At 51.8% G+C, this 17,703-nt stretch overlaps 1 protein-coding gene across 1 annotated transcript in view; it reads left to right on the top strand.

Moving 5' to 3' along the window:
• The first annotated feature begins 6,589 nt into the window (after positions 1-6,589).
• Slc7a5 (solute carrier family 7 member 5) overlaps positions 6,590-17,703 on the top strand; it is a 30,065-nt gene continuing 18,951 nt past the window's right edge. The window contains exon 1 of the mRNA XM_052728101.1: positions 6,590-7,148. Within this exon, the coding sequence (XP_052584061.1) occupies positions 6,605-7,148 (544 nt within the window). The 5' untranslated portion in view covers positions 6,590-6,604. The remainder of the gene's footprint in view (positions 7,149-17,703) is intronic.

Genomic DNA, 17,703 nt, shown 5'->3' on the forward strand with positions numbered 1-17,703 from the left:
TTCCTCTGAGGGCACAGATGCCTTTGTCTCCTAAAAACTATTCCCTTTTGTTGGCTATTTTTAAAAAGCCATGCTAGCCTGGAGACACTGATACACTCCCAGGAAGAGGACTGAGCCCGGACACATTGCTACAAAACTACAAACAAAATGAGAGGAAAAGGCTTTGATATCAGCCCTCAAAGCAGCAGGGCGAAAAAACAAAGGAGACTCCCTCACAGGCCTGAGCGCTCTGTCCAGAGACACACCATTGTCTTCAGAATATCTGGCTCAACTTTGAAAGTTCAAGGCTCTCTCCTTGGCTCTTGTGTTACTTCCTCCAGTCGTAAGAACGCGAATGTGTGTGAACTCTTGCTGGGTCCGTGTGAAGAGGCCACATTTGACCAATCTCCCAAGGCTACCTCGTAGGGACAACAGCCACAGTCTCATCGGTGTCCCTGTCCCCTATCCCAGTCCTCTCTCCATAGTCCATTGTGTAACCTGGGTCATCAGCCTCTCTCAGCCCCAGAGCACGTACAGACATCCTAAGAGGCCCCAGGGTCACTTCTCCCCTCGCTGGATACCCATTTTTTTTTTTTCTTCCCCTGAAGTAGTGTCCTTGCAGAAGCCCTCAAGGCCTAGACTGTGTCTACATCCATGTTCTGTGGTCAGTGGGTACTGCACAGCTCAAGACGTGTCGCTCTGTTGACAGCTGGGCTGTTATGCCTGCCGTCAGAGCCCAACTTGACACTCCGAGGCCCCTCCCAGCCAATGGCTCCTACATCCACCCAGTGCCACAGACAGACTTAGGGATGCCTGCCCTCTTCAGCTCCTATTCACCATATCTAAGAAATCAGTGGACCCTGTCAGTGGGACACCGAGATCATCAAACCTTCTGTTTCACCTAGTGTCATGCCCTGACCAGCCTCCCTGCCTTTTGGCTCAGCCACTGCCCTTCCTCTCCCTGCTTGCACCAAATTTGCTTCTCTAGCGGGAAAGTGTCAGCGTGTGTGCTTGTGAAACAAACATGATCCTCTAGCTTCCCCGTTCCGGAAGCTTCTTGTGATACTGAGGGTTAATTAAGCACCTGTCTCTCCCAGAGGGAGTTGGGGCCCCTTGCTCTCTTACAGAGACAGACAGCTGTGTGTGTGTCTCCATGACTGTTAGCAAGAGCCACTCCTTCCTACCCTTGACCTCCTCAGCCGTCTTCCCTGTCCATGGGCCTCCTGGGTTCTCCCTGAGCACTGACAGAGGGAACAGCTTGCTTTCACCTCAGGCCCCTCATCACCTAAGGAGCTGCAGAGGGATAGTGGCAATGCGTCCCATTCATGCTTGTTGAGGCAGGGTCTCACACAGACCACACTGACCCGGAACACGTGATCCTCCTGCCCACTAGCTTCCCAAGTGTTGGGGGTATAGGCATGTACCACCAGGCCCAGTCTGACCACAGCCTTTTTGGGTTCTGAGGCAGAGTCTTTCCTATCCACGGCAGGAAGGATGGAGGGTAGATGTGCTTCTAGGGTTGAGATTAATCTCTTCATCAGAATTTCCTGTCAGTTTGGGGGTCTTTTTCAGCAGCACTTAAATATTTCTGCACTTCAAAGTTATCTCTAAGCAAGGTAAATGCTGCTGATCCTTTTTACTGAATTCCAGAAATTCTGAGAGCCGTCTAGTACACATGCTCTCAAACACATAAACCCAAATCTGGCCATAGGCACCCTAAGGACAGGTGTGTGTGTGTGTGTGTGTGTGTACTCACACATGGTATAGTCCTCCTTTTGTCTTATTTCATAATTATACATGCAGTTGAGTCTAATTGTTCAGTCCAATGACTATTTATTGACACCACCTGTTAGAGCACAGGGCAATTAGGTACATCCAGAGACAAAAGACCATGGGGTGGTACAGTCCTGTAACCCTACCAGTGCTTGAGAGGCAGAGAGAGGCAGACCTTCGTGAGCTTGAGGCCAGCCTGGTCAACATAGCAAGTACCAGGCCAGGGCTACATTGTGAGAGAGGAGAGAGACCCTGTCTTTAAAACAACAGGCCCGTGGCCCCAGGTGAAAGGTGCATGCCGCTGAGGAGCCTTGAACCTAGAGGTACTCAATCTGAGAGAGGCAGAGATGAAGCAGGGTGGAGGGCATGCAGGGCTGGGGCTGGGGCATTAAAGCAGAGAGAGCTGGGGCAGAGGAACTAGCAAGGCCCGAGAGATGAGAAGGATCAATGCAGAAGCCTGAGGGGCCTGAGGAGCTGCCCAAGAGCAGGGGCAGGGTGTTTCACTCATGGCATTTTGGTTTTTGAGACAGGGCTTCATGTAGTCCAGGCTGGCCTGGGACACATGCTCCTCCTGCCTCCGTTTCCGGTATGTTTGGGTAGTTTATAGGTGTTTGCTGCCCAGTACTCATGGGTGAAGGGATCAAATTTCTTCTTTCCCCACAGCCCAAATGATCCCAATTTGTTCCTCCACTGGCTTCACAGTACAGGGTCCTGCTCTCTGCAAGAGTAGTTAAGAACCGGGGCTGGGTGCGCTCAGGGCGTTTGCGGTTCGTTTGGAAAAGGACTCATCCTATGCACCTGCTCTATGGTTTTCTTGCAGGTCTGGGCCCCTGCAAGTTGGGGTTTCAACGAGGACTAGTGAGGCAAAATGAAGACAGGCTCACAGAGCCCAGAGCCCTGAGAGGGTCCAGTTATCTTCTCACGCAAGTCACACTAGGTTCCAGACACGCCTGAATAGCATCTCCACTGCTGGAGACAGGGCTTGCTGCAGGTGGTGTGCTGTCTCAGCTCGTATGTACTAGGTATGTCCTAGTGTCCACTCCCACTTCACAGAGGCAGACGAAAGGCCTGCTGGAGGGACAAGCAGAGGCCACTGTTCCCAGAGGCCATGGATGCTCAGGGCGTACATTCACATCAACCGTGTGCCTAGCATTGCTGTGGAAGGCCCCCTTCTCACCAGCTTTTGTCATCAAGAATCTGGAGGGAAAAAAAAGAAAGAAAAGGTGTTTGGGGTGATGATGGCTCGGTTGGTAAACTGCTTGCCTTACTAGCATGAGGGCCTGAGTTCAATTGCTCAGAACCTATATTTAAAAAGAAAAAAAGGAAGGAAAGAAGGAAGGAAGCCAGCCAGCTAGGTGTGGTGACACAGGCTTATAACCCCAGTGCTGGGGAGGCAGAACTAGGCAATCCAGGGTGCTCACTGGCTGGGCATCCTGGCCATCCCACTCAGCAAGTTCCAGGCCTATGAGAAACCCTCTTTCAAAACATAAAGGTTTAGGGGGAGGCACAGTGGTGAAGAGCACTTTTTGCTCTTGCAGAGGACTCAGGTTCAGTTCCCAGCATCCATATGGTAGCTACAATCATCTGTAACTCCAATTACAGGGGACCCAATGCCCTCTTCTGTCCTCTGAAGACACCAGGCACACACACACGGTGCACAGATACATATGTAGGCAAAACACCCGTCCACATAAAATAAATATAAAAAAAACTTAAAAATGAAACAAAGAGGAGGTCATAAAAATGACTCAGAAGGAAAAGGTGCTTGCAGCTAGCCTAACGACCTAAGTTCAACCCTTGGGACCGATGTAGTAGAAAGACTGACTCCTACAAGTTGCTTCCCCCGACACACACATTTCCATCTGTAGAAACGTCCAGGTTACTGTGTCTCTGTTGTGTGGCTTTTCATGGGTAGATGTGAACAAACTTCTACTCATATCAGATAGGGCACTGATGGACCCCGTCCCATACAAGTCCAGTTGGTGAATGAATGAGTTCCTTACAGAAGATAGCAGCATCAAAAAAAAAAAAGTCCCACCCTTGCCTCCTTCAGTCTTCCACCTCACTACGCCATGTGCAACTAGGGCAGGAGAGTACAGTGGGTAGCACAGGTAGGAGGGCATGACTGGAACCTGACTCTCCCCATTTCTATGAAGGACTGTTAAGAGGTCTTGAGAGGGTCTCACCAGTGCAGATATTCACACCTGCTCTGATTTCAAGATGGAGATGGGAAGACAGGACTCCACAACACCCTGTCAGCCCTGTGAAAATACACAACACCATTTCAAATCAATTGCGGACCAGCTGAAGAGCACTATGGCCCCGGGTGAGGAAATTTGGTGTTTAAAATTAAACTATTCCTGAATCCACCAGTAGATGGCACTCCTGGAAAAGATATCAGAGTCTTAGCTGTTAGAAAAGGAGTTCCAGGGCAGGGAGAGAATGAACGCACACCAAAGCTGCTTTGCAGGAAGAATTCTAAGGCTCTGCTAACCCTGTGAAAAGCAGCAGGGGAGGAGACACACCCTGGGTCTTGGGGACATTCCCTGGACCTGGTTTCCCTTTCTGGGAAGGACCACAGCAGCTTCCCCGGACTCCAGTCCCCAGGTACCAACTCTCCCAACTGTCCCAGGGCACTTTGCTAAACAAAAGGTTCCCTTCTGCCTTCCTTGTTAATGTTCATTCTTCCTCTGAACTCCAGACCCAGAACAGCCATTTTAACCTGCCTGGTTTCCCCCATGACCACTTTCCTTGGCCTCTTGTAGTGTCCTTGGCTTAAATTGCGGTTGTGATTTTTACACTTCCGTGGACTATTGCTACTTCTGGCTCAAATCAAGGCTCCCGCATGGCTGTTGTGCAGAACCTAGCTACTGTGAATGGGAACAGGCTCCAAAAGATGCAAGGGTTAGCCACCCATAGGTGAGAAGTGGGCAAGTTGCTGGCCTTGAGGTTGGAGGCCCCGAGGGTGCACATACTGGGCAGGCGAGTTAACACACCTACAAAGCCGGTGTCCTCATTTACAAAGCGGCTCTAAGAGTTGCCACATGTCATTTTAAATTAGGAGCTGCCCCTTGGGATCTTAGCAATGTCTCAGTGAGTTGGTGGTATGCTTTTGACTTTCTGAAGGGATCGTGTAAAGAACGAGAGGGGCAGCTGGCAGCGGGGGCGCACGCCTTTAATCCCAGCACTCGGGAGGCAGAGGCTGTGAGTTTGAGGCTAGCCTGGTCTACAGAGGGAGTTCCAAGACGGCCAGGGCTGTTACACAGAGAAACCCTGTCTTAAGAAAAAAAAAAAAAGGAAAAAAAAAAAAAAGAAAAGAATGAGAGGGGCAAGTTTTACATCCTTCCCAAAGCCACCAACTTGAGCTATCTGTAGTATGGCATGTTAATGTCAGTGTGACCTTTTAGCACCTTGGTTGCTCAGGCTGCACAGATTCCAGTTTGTCATTGCAAATGTATGAGTGACATACTGGAATGGGTGGCGTGGGAGCTCCAGAGACATGCCTGGAGTCCTTGGCTGAACACCCCCTGGACATGGGCTTCCAAGGATAGCTCTGGCATTCTTGGCTGTGGCTATAGCTGCAGAGATGGCGAGAAGTTTGACCTTCTTCATTGGTCGTGCCTCAGGAGTGGGGAAGCCAGAGGCACCTGCTTGGCCGACGAGACTGTTTTGCAAAGCACACCTAGATCATTGCATCCTCACAGGTCTGAACACTGCATCCCCTCATCCTGGCTTCTGCTTGTTTGTGAGATTTCTTGAGGACCCCTTAGGACAGAGAAGGGAACAGTAGGTTAAAAGGTAACCATGGGGCTTCCAGGTCTGACACTGACCAGTGACTGGAACTTTTTCCCAACACACCTGTCAGCTCAGATCACCATACCCTGCCCTGCAACCAGGCCTGGGGTGATGACAGCCTTTTCAGACTTCTGACCACATTGACTCAAAAGCCCTCTTAGCTAAGATTTCCTAAGAATGACAAGCTAAAGCCTTCTCACCCTACAGCCTGCCTTTAAAATCCCTACAAAGATTTGGGGGTTTCTCTTACGTGGGGGTCCCTGTCTTAACTGAGTATGCAGGTTCCTCTCTTCCAAAGCTTGCTTCTCCAGGTTGGGTGTACACTAGGCATGCTTCTGGCAAGACTCTCCTTGGGATCAGAAGGGTATCTAAGTCCAGGAATGGGCTGCTCCCATCCTGGCCTGCTCTTCCCTGCTTCCAGAGCTGATGGATCACTTCACCCTCTGACTTGTTCCTCCAGGTTGGACCATATGCGCCCCCCCCCCCGCCCCCCCGCCGCCCCGACCTCCCAGATGCACAGGATGTGCAGACTGGAGGAAGGCGAGATAATTCCGGAACTTCTTGGTCTCAGCGAGGCAAGGCCTGGATTCCCTGCAGGTGGTGCATTCTGAACCACGCTTCCGGTGCTTTGACCCCAGGCGAGTCCTCTGCATCACTATCTTCCACTTGGGGCAGAAAAGGCAGGAGGGAGGAGAAGCATGCCCTTACAGTCCGGCCCCCGGCATCCTGCAGAGGGACTTGTGAGGTGTGCTCCCCACCAGCGTAGGGCACTCGGGTGGTCTCACGCAGCACTAGGCTGCAGTCAGCTTCCCCACTTGCTCTAACAGGCCTGAGGGCGGGGCCCGCGGAGGAGGCGGGGTCACGCGGGGGGGGTGATGGGTGGGGCTCTTGCGGACCGACCAACGGCGGCAGTGATGGGCGGGGCTTGATGGCGGGTTAACGGCGGGGATAAAACGCCGAGAGGGTGGTGCCGGCGTAGACTTTTCTCTCTGTACGCGGAGAGCGGCTCGGCCGCGCGCACGCCGGGTATCTAGGCCGAGCCGGGAACGCCGAGAGCATGGCCGGCGCGGGCGCGAAGCGGCGCGCGGTGGCGGCCCCGGCGGCGGCGGCGGCGGCGGAGGAGGAGAGGCAGGCGCGGGAGAAGATGCTGGAGGCGAAGCGCCCGGACGGCGCGGACCCTGGGGGCGAAGGCGTGACCCTGCAGCGCAACATCACACTGCTCAACGGTGTGGCCATCATCGTGGGCACCATCATCGGCTCGGGCATCTTCGTTACGCCCACCGGCGTGCTCAAGGAGGCGGGCTCGCCCGGGTTGGCGCTCGTGGTGTGGGCTGTGTGCGGTGTCTTCTCCATCGTGGGCGCACTCTGCTACGCCGAGCTGGGCACCACCATCTCCAAGTCGGGCGGCGACTACGCCTACATGCTGGAAGTCTACGGCTCGCTGCCCGCCTTCCTCAAGCTCTGGATCGAGCTGCTCATCATTCGGCCCTCCTCACAGTACATCGTGGCGCTGGTGTTCGCCACGTACCTGCTCAAGCCTGTCTTCCCCACCTGTCCAGTGCCTGATGAGGCAGCCAAGCTCGTGGCCTGCCTCTGCGTGCGTAAGTAGGGGCCCGGGTACGGGCTGGAGCCGGGCGGGCGAGAGCCGAGGTCCCTGGTCCTACAGTTCGGCAGCACTTTCTACATCCCGCATGTCCACCCTAGCATCTAACATCTCTCCATCCCTGGACCATCTCGGCAGTTTCAGGGTACAGTCACAGGTTCCAGAACCCACGTGCGTTTCATTAACTCATTCACAGTGTCTACACTTTCGGATCAGCCCCCGCGAGACCTCAGTGGGTGCCGGCTCTGATTCATTAAAATACGAGCGGTCTACCTTTTCCCGGATGAGAGCAATCCTCCCTACCTCTTGCAGTGCACCACGTGGAGTGGCTGATGTGCCAGTTTCCTGTTTCAGCTTTACTGCTGACTGGTTGCTAAGAGGGAAATTGCAGTTTGAAAAAAAAAAAAAAAAACACAAAAAACTTACGTTCTTCAGACTGGCCTGTCAGGAATTAGTGCATGGGCTGACGCATAAGAAAACAGTAGTAATAAATGTGTGTGGTAGTTAAGGCTGCTTGCTCATTAGGACAGAGCAGCAAAATCCTATAAAAACTGTGAGTAAAGGACTGGCGCTTGGCCGCAGTCTGTGGGTGGGCTTGGGGGTCCCAAGATGTACCAGGTAGCAGCTGTTGAGCGTAGACCTTACAGGACGGATTGACTTCTGCTTTGTAAAAACAATTGGGATATTTTTCAGGACGGGGTTGGGGTGTGTGAGTGTGATCGTTTGAAGGACAACCTAGAAATGGTGCTTCTTTCAGAATTTACAGATGAGTTCATTCAACTGAGACAGATTCTCTGTTTGCTTTAGGAACTGCCTTGATAATGCACACAAGGCGAGGGCGACAGGGCCGCAGGGCTACACTGAAAGTTTTAGGTTGTGGGCCGTGAAAGCAGGGGGCCGCTTAGCCGCGGAGCCGCTGCTGCTGAGTGGCAGGCAGTTCCTGTTGGGACTTTGGCCTGAGACTTGTCTTTTGTTACCAGTTACATAGCTTTCAAGCGTTCTCTAAAATTCTGAGACCTCCATCCTGCTCTGTGGAGACTGACAGGATGATGACATGTAAGGTCTCCGTGCTGGTTGCTTAGTTTGTGTGTCAAAGATGGTCAAAGATTGGTCTGCAAAAGTCCTGGGCTGGCAAGGGACAGCCTAGCCTTGGAACAGCAGATTACTGTACTCGGCTAGTCAGAATTTTAAATGTCCAGTTTTCGTCATTAATGGGAATTACTTGGCCTTTGGGCAAGATAGGGAATGGCATGGGTATCTTTAGGGATTTTTGTTTGTTTGTTTTTGAGACAGGGTCTCACTGTGTAGACCTGGCTGGCCTGGAACTTTCCTCTCTCTGCCTCCCACGTGCAGGGGTAAGTGTGTACTCCACCATGCCAGGCTGGCACGGGTATCTTTAAAGAGCCCACACTCTCTCGTCAAAGTGGACTTCTGCGGGTGCTCGTGAAGTGTAGGATACCCTTCTTGCCCCTCGGGAGGCAGTGAGGGTGAAGGGTTTACAAATGGCCTGTGTTTTAAAGATGTTTTTCAATGTTTTATTTATTTTGCACACTGGTGGAGGTCAGAGGATAGTTTATGGGATAGTTCTTTCCTTTCGCCACGTGAGTCCCAGGGATAGAACTCGGATCTTCATGTTTGGCAGCAAGATCTCTTATTCTCTGAGCCAGCCGGCGGCCTAAATGTCTTCTTTCTAAAAAAAAAAAAAAAAAAAAAAAAGGGCAGTGGTGGCACACATCTTTAATCCCAGCACAGAGGCAGGTGACTCTCTGAGTTCGAGGACAGCCTGGTCTACAGAGTTCCAGGACAGACAGCCAGGGGCTATACAGAGAAACCCTGTCTTCAAGAAACCAAAAAAAAAAAAAAAAAGTAAAATAATAGCGTGAATGCATAATTGTTTAAATATTCAACTTATATAAACTTGTGAGAGTCAAACATGAGATCCACATTCCTATCACCTCCCCCGGAGGCTGATGGTAAAGTCCTAATTGGATCATAGTGGACACTGTTTTTAAAGCCTGAGGGAACTCAGCATGTTTCAACTCTTCAGGAAAGCTTCATTTAGGGCTCCAACAAGCTTACACAGCATTAGGAGTTTCCAAGCCTTGAGAATGAAGCTGAGGGTGGGGGGTGGGTGATCTCTCAATCCATGGAGCCTAGAGCAAGCCACATTCTAATGGACTTCTTTTGTGATGTAAGGGTTTTGATGGTTTTTTGATTGTTTTCATTAAGAAAAAAATTAATTGTTTGAGTGTCTTATCTACATGTGTGTCTATGCACCACCTGTATACCTTGCCTGTGGAAAACAGGACAGTCAGAACTGTTGGGACTGGAGTTATAGACAGTTGTAAGCCATTATGTGGGTGCTGAGGATTGAACCCCAGTCCTCTGGAAGAGCACCCAATGCTCTTAACTATTGACCCATCTCTCTAGTCCCATGACACAGGGTTTTAAAAACTAACGTAAGTAGCTTTCTTACAATCCTTTGTGGCTGCTGTGGGTAGAACCCTCTGGTAAGTTCTAGAACAGACACACCCTGGCCTGAGTTCTGGAGTGTTCAGGTGAGATCTGTCAGTCATCCTCTTTCTGCTCACTTGGTGTGCACCTGACAGGTGCTGCCGACGGTTCGGTTTCTGTGAAGCACAGGTGTCAGAGTACTGCTGCTTTCTAGTTGGAAGGAGGCCTCTCGGCTTCTACAGCAGAGCTTCATCTCTGCCTGCTTAAAACAGGCAGAAGTCTAGAAAGGGAATCGGGCTCGGCGGCAAGGCAAGAGGACCCCCGGCAGCCCTAGTGCAGGCCCAGAAGAGCTGCACAGTCTTTCAAGGCCTGGGTGTTGCCTCTGGGAGGATTGGACTCTGAGGAGTTTCAGTGTATGTCATTGAGTGCCCTGTTCTTTCTGGAGGGCACTTCTGGGAAACATAGTGTTCCCTGGCTTCCATGCCTTGGGAAAGGCCCTGAGGCAACACCAAGAGTCAGATTTTTAGAGCAGAGGTCTGGTTCCCATTGGTGGATGCTTCTAGTTCATTGTGCTTGTCTCTCCACAAGTTTCCTTCACCCAGTTAAGACTGTTGGGAAATGACTCGGCATCGGCCCAGAACAAACCCACTTGTGGTAAAGGTAGATGCCCTCTACCTTACAGTGAGTCTGGATCTCTCCCTATATCCTCGGACCTGGTGTGGGAAACCTGAAGAGGAGTCTTTCATAAAGAGTAGAAGATTTGCTTTCCACATCTTTCTGGATGGCCATGTGCCTGTGTAAGTGAGGCCTGAGGGGTATGGCTTGTTCTTGCCCAAGCAGAGCACAGTAGCTTGGGTAGTGTCAAGTTGACTTGGAGCCAGTACGTTTCTACTGCTGTGATGAACGCCATGACCAAAAGCAATTTGGAGGAAAAGGTTTTATTTCATCTTACCTAAGCTTGCAGTCCATCATCCAGAGAAGTCAGGGCAGGAACTTGGAGGCAGTTAATTGATGCAGAAGCCATGGAGGAGTGCTGCTTACCTGTTCCTTCCTCATGGCTTGCCTGGCCTGCTTTTTTTATGGCATCCAGGACCACCTGCCCACCCATGGCACTCCGCACAGTGAGCTGGGCCCTCCCACATGAATCATTCACAAAGAAAATGCAGTATAGACCTGCCTCCAGGCAGCTTTTCTGGGGATATTTCTTAAATTCAGAGTCCCTCTACCCAAATGACTCTGGCTTAGTACCGGATATGTCTTGTTGCAGAATCCTACAAACTGGAGCTGAGATTCTGTCTCGGCTGGGATTTATCTAATCTCACAGGGCCGTTGCTATCTGTGCTGAGGTGCACAGGAGTGTAGCAGTCTAGACTCCAGAACACAGCACAGGCTCTGGGTGTGGTCAGTTCTCTTCTCTCTGGAGAGAAGCCCTGGATGGAGGGGTCTGAGCAGGCTCACTGCTCCTCAGCCACCTGTGTCACTTTCCCAGGCTCTGAGTGTAAAGGATATGGTCTGCTGACTAGTATAAACTGTTGAAGGTGTGCATCCTGTCCTTTTCCTGGCTAGGTGGAGGATGGGACCCTGTCTGCTAAAGTTTGATCTAAGATGACTGAGAACACTTGTCACCATCTCAAGAGAGAGAGAACAACTGCCTGGCCCGGATTCCCCAGTGCCAGGAAACTCACTACTCCTTACTCTCCACCAAATAAGTTGGGCAGGATTTTGGACATTCTTAGTTGACATGTGCCTGGGGACCTGGGACCTGAGATATTTCCCACCTGGTATCAGATCAGGAGCATTGTGTTTCTGATTTGAGAAATCCATAAGGACCCTCTGAACCTCCACTTGTAACTCTGTAAAATGGGGGTCCATCCTGCCTGGGTATTGGTGGAGAGTTTGATTTAGCAGGGCCAATCACACAGAATATGTGTCTTCTGTTCTCTGTCCCATGTCCCTCTTACCATGGAGCAGCCCCACAACCCACCTCTGCATTGAGAAAAGGACGGGAGAAGGGAGAAGGAACCTCTGGAGGATGTTAGCTGCCTCCTTTCCTCTGAAGCTTGGGCTGCAGGGCATAAGCTGCCAGTGGTGGGGTCTGGGTGAAGAAGTGTGGGCTCCAACTTGGCCCTCCCTGGATTTCTGTTGGCCATCGGACTGGCCAGGCTCTTCTGACCTGAAGGCCAGTGGGTCTGCTGAGTAGCAACTGGAGAGGATGGGGTGGCATGGCTTTTTGCCCCTTCTCTTCAAGTCACCTGCTGGTTTCTACCCCAGGACTGCCTCTGCTGTAGACCCCGCTCCTCAGTCCAGGCTTTTGCAGGCCTGGTTTGGAGTTTCTGGGCACTACCGCTGCCATGGCTGAGCTGAGGCAAAGGCTCTGGTGTTGCTAAGGTGCCAGTGGCCCCAGTGGAGCCATAGCTCAATGCTGCCAACAGCTCAGTAATTAGCACTGAAATCGGCTTTCCCAGCCAGACATGAAAGTGCATGCACACTGAGCAGATGACACCCAGTCACAAGACCCGGGCCCAGACAGGAGTAGTTCACAGAACCTGTGACCTGGACAGGTAGGAAGTAAGGCAGGCATTTAGGCCTTAAAGCATTTCTAACCTTTTTTTTTTTTTTTTTTGCGGTGGCGGCGGCGGCGGGGCGGGGGTATGGACCTCTGGGTAATCCATAGCATGCCCAGGCCCTGAGACACACGTGAGGGCAAGCACCCTGAAAGCATTGCCTCCTGCATGACACACATCTGGCCTCTACATAGTGCTTCTGTTATAGCCTTTGAAATCCATGTAATCATCCCCATATCTCACAGCTAGGGAAACTGAGGCAGAAGTTAGACTGGGAGCACCCAGCCATGCTCTGAGCAGGGTAACAGGTGCCAGGATCCTGGGGTGGCCTTAGTCACTACATCCAGGAGTCTATTCTGCTAAGGTAAGGAATCAGGCTGCTCAGAGTTTCATCAGCATTTTGATTCCTGAGGATGGGGTCCTTTCCTTTTGGTGTCTGTAGGAAGCTGTCCAGCCACCCTTTCATCACCCTGCCACAGTTTCCACTGGGATGAGCTTTGCACAGCGCCATCTGTCCACCCTGGGAAGTCTTGGAGGTTGAGATGCTTCTCATTCTTACCACCCTCCTTATCCATCTCTGGGACACTGTAGGGGTGACACAGGCTTAGGAAGCAGTCAACAGGCTCAGCACCCCCACTCAGCATGACTGGTCCCAGAGCCTTGTGAATTGCTGGCCATGGGAAGCTGCCTCAAGAGCAGCGTTCCATGTCCAGGTCTTACCCATTCTACCTTCAGCCAGTCTTACATGCCAGCCTCTGATGTATCCGCTAGACAGCTTTGTTCCTTCCACTGCCCTGACCCGGCTGGAGGACTCATACCGAGCAGTCCCTGTCATCTAGCAGGGTTCTAACTGTTGCTTTCCAGGTGGCCAGCCACATCACACCTGTGTGCCACAAGGGAGGCTAAGAGCCTGAGATGTCTTATTCCTGAGCACCAGCCATCAGACCAGTCATTGGCTGGATATTTTTCTGTGCCGTGCCCACACTTCCCTCATGCTAGGATTTGCTGCTATGTAAAGAATTAGCAGGATTTCCCATCCCAGTTCTCAGGAGCCTGGTGTGTGCAACCTGATCCACACTGAGTCATCCTGACCTTGGGGCTGGCCAGCATCTGTCATTGCCAAGACCTTATGGTGTGGCAGCTGCTTGTGGCCAGTGAGGGGCCTGCCTTCAGCTTATGCTTCTTCTGAACAGGCCACCAACTCAGGCTGCAGGACTAGAAGGGTCTAGGAGTATATCTTTACTGGGTTCCCTGGGGACTCATTAGCCTGGGTTGTATGGGAAGATTCAGGGCCACAGAGATGGCCTGAGCCAGCTCCTGACTCTTGTCTCTTGAGTTGTGAGCCCCCCAGACATGTGGCCCAGGGTGGGGTTGATAGTTTTCACAGCAATGAGTAAGGTAGAGACGGCGGGGACATTCCTGCTGAGTGGAGTAGCTTCCTGAAGTGCTGTACAGTGGTGTCCTCAGCTGGTAGGCCCATTCAGCTGGCAATTCCCCTAAGGATTCTGCCCTGGCTGTTCTCATTGTACCTGTTGGACCTGACTAAGATGGAGAGAGGCCTTGGAGTCTGTTATTAAGAGCTTCGTGCCCTCCCTGCCCCCTCCCCAACACAGGTTGCATCCTGGTGACATCTGAATGCACCCTGACATTTAGCAAGTTTATTGCAGTGTTTGCTTCCATCTGCCATCCACACTTCAAATACACAGACACACACGCATACATCCCTACAGCTAGACTGCCCTAATGTTGCTTTAGGAACATCAAGGTTAGTCCTGTATCTGGCTATGGTTCTTAGGGATCTGGGGGCCCTCCTTCAACCAAGAACTGTTGTGTGGATGGAGCAGGTCTGACCCACTTTTTCTTGATAGCTTCACTGATGAAGGAATTGGGGGGTGCCATATGTTGATGTGTGAGACTGCACTTAGCTGGTGGTGAGAAACCCTTATCATTCTCCTCCACAGCTTCGTTCCTTTGGATCCTCAGCATTGCAGTGATGAGATTAAAAGGACCATGAAGCCCTTGGCATGGGATTTAAGCCATATGGTGGTAGTTGTGGTTCTGCTTGTGGAATGGGCAGCAGAGGCTTAGAGGTGTTAGGTATGCTGTGGAGGCCAGGCAGCCTTTTGGAACTTCCAGGAACCCTTGAGACCTCTTGTCTTCAGGGAACTTGCTTTAGAAGAAGTCTCAGGAAGTCACTGAGGGTGACTGGGTGTTTTCCTTTGGCCCATCAGAGTGACATCCTATGCTAGAGTTGTGTCACACTCTGCAGGTTTCCTGACCTCAGTGGCCAGCAGTGGAGAAGGCCTGTGTGGCCACATGGATTCTCTGGATCCCAGAAAAGGAAGTCTCGAGAAGTCGCCCACTGGTGTGTGAGTGGGTGCCCTGGGCTAGTGGCCTCAACATGTGGGAACTTGCGGACCTCAGAAGCTCAGCTGTCTTGGACTTGTCTGGGTAGAAGTTCTAATCATTTGTTTGTTTGTTTCTCCCAGCACCTGGGGAGTCTGGCCAGATGAGCACTGGGGTGATTGGCCACTAGACATCCCATTTGCTGCCAGGCAAACCCTGAATCAGTGCACAGAGGGGCTCACTGGGGCTCTTGTGGGCTCTCCCTGGGAGACTTGAGTGGGGAATTGGAGGAAACTAGACTTCAAGGAGTCAGGAGATGCTGCTGACTCCCAGGGAGTCCTGTGTTCATCAGTGGGATTGCCTACTAATTTTGGGAGCCTGTGTGTGCTGGCTGAATTCAGATGGAGTCACTTGCAGGAGTTGTCTCTAGACAGGGTCCCAGGTCTACCGCGAACTGTTGTTTAATGAGAACTCTACTGGGTGGGCTCGCTGAGCCAGCCCACACTCAAGCCTTAGTCCAGCTGTTGGTCCAGGGCTAGAAGTGCCCTGGGGGACCAGCCTAGCCAAGCTTCCTGGAACCAGTGAAGCCACCAACCACTTCCTGTACCCTGCCTCAGGAGCCTTGGGAGATTTGTTGCTAGTAGGGGAGTCTGGGCAGGACTAGCCTCATTTGCCTGGTGAGGTTCTACCATCTGCCAAATTGGTGTGAGTAGGCAGCAGCTTCTCGATGGCTGTCTCTGCCCTGAGTATGGTCCTCAAGGGGAAAGATCCTGGTACTTTCTTACAGACCCCAACCAGATCGGAAGACCACCTCCACACGGTGTTCTGGTGCCAAATGCCTGCTCAGCCATGGGTCAGGTGGTGTCAGGGTGACCCTAGAGCTTCTTCCATGGCTGGGGCACTGTGTTGTGCTGACCCAGCCAAACAGTAAAGGGTCTCTGTGGCATGCTATACTTCTGTAAGATGTGAACCATGGAGCCCTGTGGTAAGCGGAGTAAGTGACCTTGGGCATCACCATGCAGCTGGCTAGGGATGAAAACTAACCTGACATGTGAAGAACAGTCATTATCAGGCCTGTGGTAACGGGGCCTGGCCTACCAGCGGTCTGCACCCAGTATGAGGCCCTGGGCTTTATCTCACTGGCCCAGCTGGTTCTGAGAGCCCCCACAACCTCACTTATCTGGGGTGCCACATGGGGAACTCCAAAGAGGACCAGCTTCTACCTCCTGTGCCATGGCCACGCTTATCTCCCTGACAGAGACTGTGTATGAAAAGCAGCCAGTCCTGCTGCCTGTGTCTTTGGTGGGGAAACAGTGGAGAGGCGGCAGATTGTCTGGGCAGGGAACTGAGGTTCCTTCCGGTTGGTCTTCTGACCGCCTCTCATGACAACGTCTCATGAAGGCCAGAAACCCCAGTATTCAGATGAATTCATTCATTTATTTCAGATTATTTCGTTTTGAAAACAGAGCTGTGGGAAATAATAATACCCTTGTTTGCTCGTTACCGAGTCAGTGAGCATTACCATTTCATTACCTGCTTTAGTTCCTTTTATAAGAGACGAGAGAGTATAGAGTCCCTTTTGTTCTGTCTTAGTCTAAGGTCAGAGGAAAAGTCAGCAGCTGGGAAGAAAGAGTTCAGTCCCAATTGCTGAGGCCCGGCACGAGCTGGACCTCCTCTGGCCACTTGGCCGGGAGTCTGGGCTTAGGCCTGTTTTAGGCCAGGGAGAAGCTGGCTTGGCCCTCAGACAGGGCAGGGCGTCGGGGTAGCAGAGGAGGGGCCCATTGACAGCCAGGATGGTGCTCTAATATGCTGTTCCCTTCCTCAGAGGTTCAGAGGGACACCTCATACAGGCGACCCAGCAGAGGCACATTATCTGGAGCCCAGGGCTGTGTCATTCTTGCCCTTCAAAGCCAGAAACCAGAGACCACAGCTGCCAAGGCTGTGGCTGCAGTCACAGCGGCTTCTGGCTTAGGCACACCCCTCCTGCTGGTTCACCCCAGCCAAATGCGATCTGGCTAGTGATGCAATCTGCCAGCTTCTTGCACCCAGAAGTCTGATATCTGGGGAGAATCACGAGAGGCTTGGCATCTTGGGCTTTGTCATCAAACCTATCAGGACATGTGAGACTGCCTCTGAAAAGCTGGCTGAGAGAATGGTGACCTCTGGGTAAAAGGACAAAGGCTCCAGGTGGGGAAGCCTTTCACAGAGGGCTCATGTGTCCATCCTGCATTCCCTTCTCACTCCTTCACTCTGGGAGACTTGGAGTTTTCAAGCAAGTTGTTGTAGCAGCAGCTACCCAGCCAATGGCGCTTTCTCAGAGCTTAGTCACAGCCAGAGTTACATCAGCCAGAGCTGTAAAGAGGGAGGTGACTCAAACGATGAGATCTCTGACTTCCTGGAGGTGAAGCAACTGCCCGGGTCTCCATCCCCAGCACCAGGGAGTCTTCCTGTTTCCCTCTTCCACTTGAGGTTGGCCACGTCCAGATAATTAATGTGGATTTCTGTCTTTGTGGTCTGCTCCCCAAACTGCAAAATTACGTGTAATTAGTCTGGCTAGGGAAAATGCTGCCTGGCGTCTGTGAGGCCTGAGTCAGCACAGCCTCTCTGGGAGTTGCTCTGTAGGGAAGCAATGAGCTTCTTCTACATCCTGGAGAAGTCAGGATGCTGGTAGACTGGTACCTTGCTGGGGGCTTCTGTACTGGTTAATGTTTGACCAAGGCAAGCCAGGATCCGCTCCCTCCTCCAGAGTGGTGTGGAGAGGCTCCCTGGCTCTCTTGGGGCAGGAGCCGAGGAAGCTGGAGTCTCTAGTGTGGGGACCCAGCTGCTACCAAGGTGGTGGGGTAGGTGTGGTTGTTGGCTTTTCGGTGTTTTTGTTTATGTTTACATGCAGTACAGTGTTGAATCCCCAGTTCCTTACTCCACACCTACACACTCTTGACATGGTCTTAGGGATCATTAGGGGACCAGGAAGTCCTATTTCAGCTGCCTATCTGCAGTTCTTTTGGTTCCTGAGACCCTGCCTTCACCCTGTGTGTCCAGTTGCTCAGGTGTCTACAAAATACTAATCATGGTTTTCCTGTTCAATATATGCTGGTGAAACAGCAGTATAGTTGGCACATATGTCTGTTTTGTCATGCCCTGAGCCCACCTGCAACATGTGAGAACATGTGTTCCCTTTGGTCCTCACCT

This window comes from Peromyscus californicus, unplaced genomic scaffold (genome assembly GCF_007827085.1).
Source record: "Peromyscus californicus insignis strain IS unplaced genomic scaffold, ASM782708v3 Scaffold_8__1_contigs__length_139910024, whole genome shotgun sequence".
NCBI lineage: Eukaryota > Metazoa > Chordata > Mammalia > Rodentia > Cricetidae > Peromyscus > Peromyscus californicus.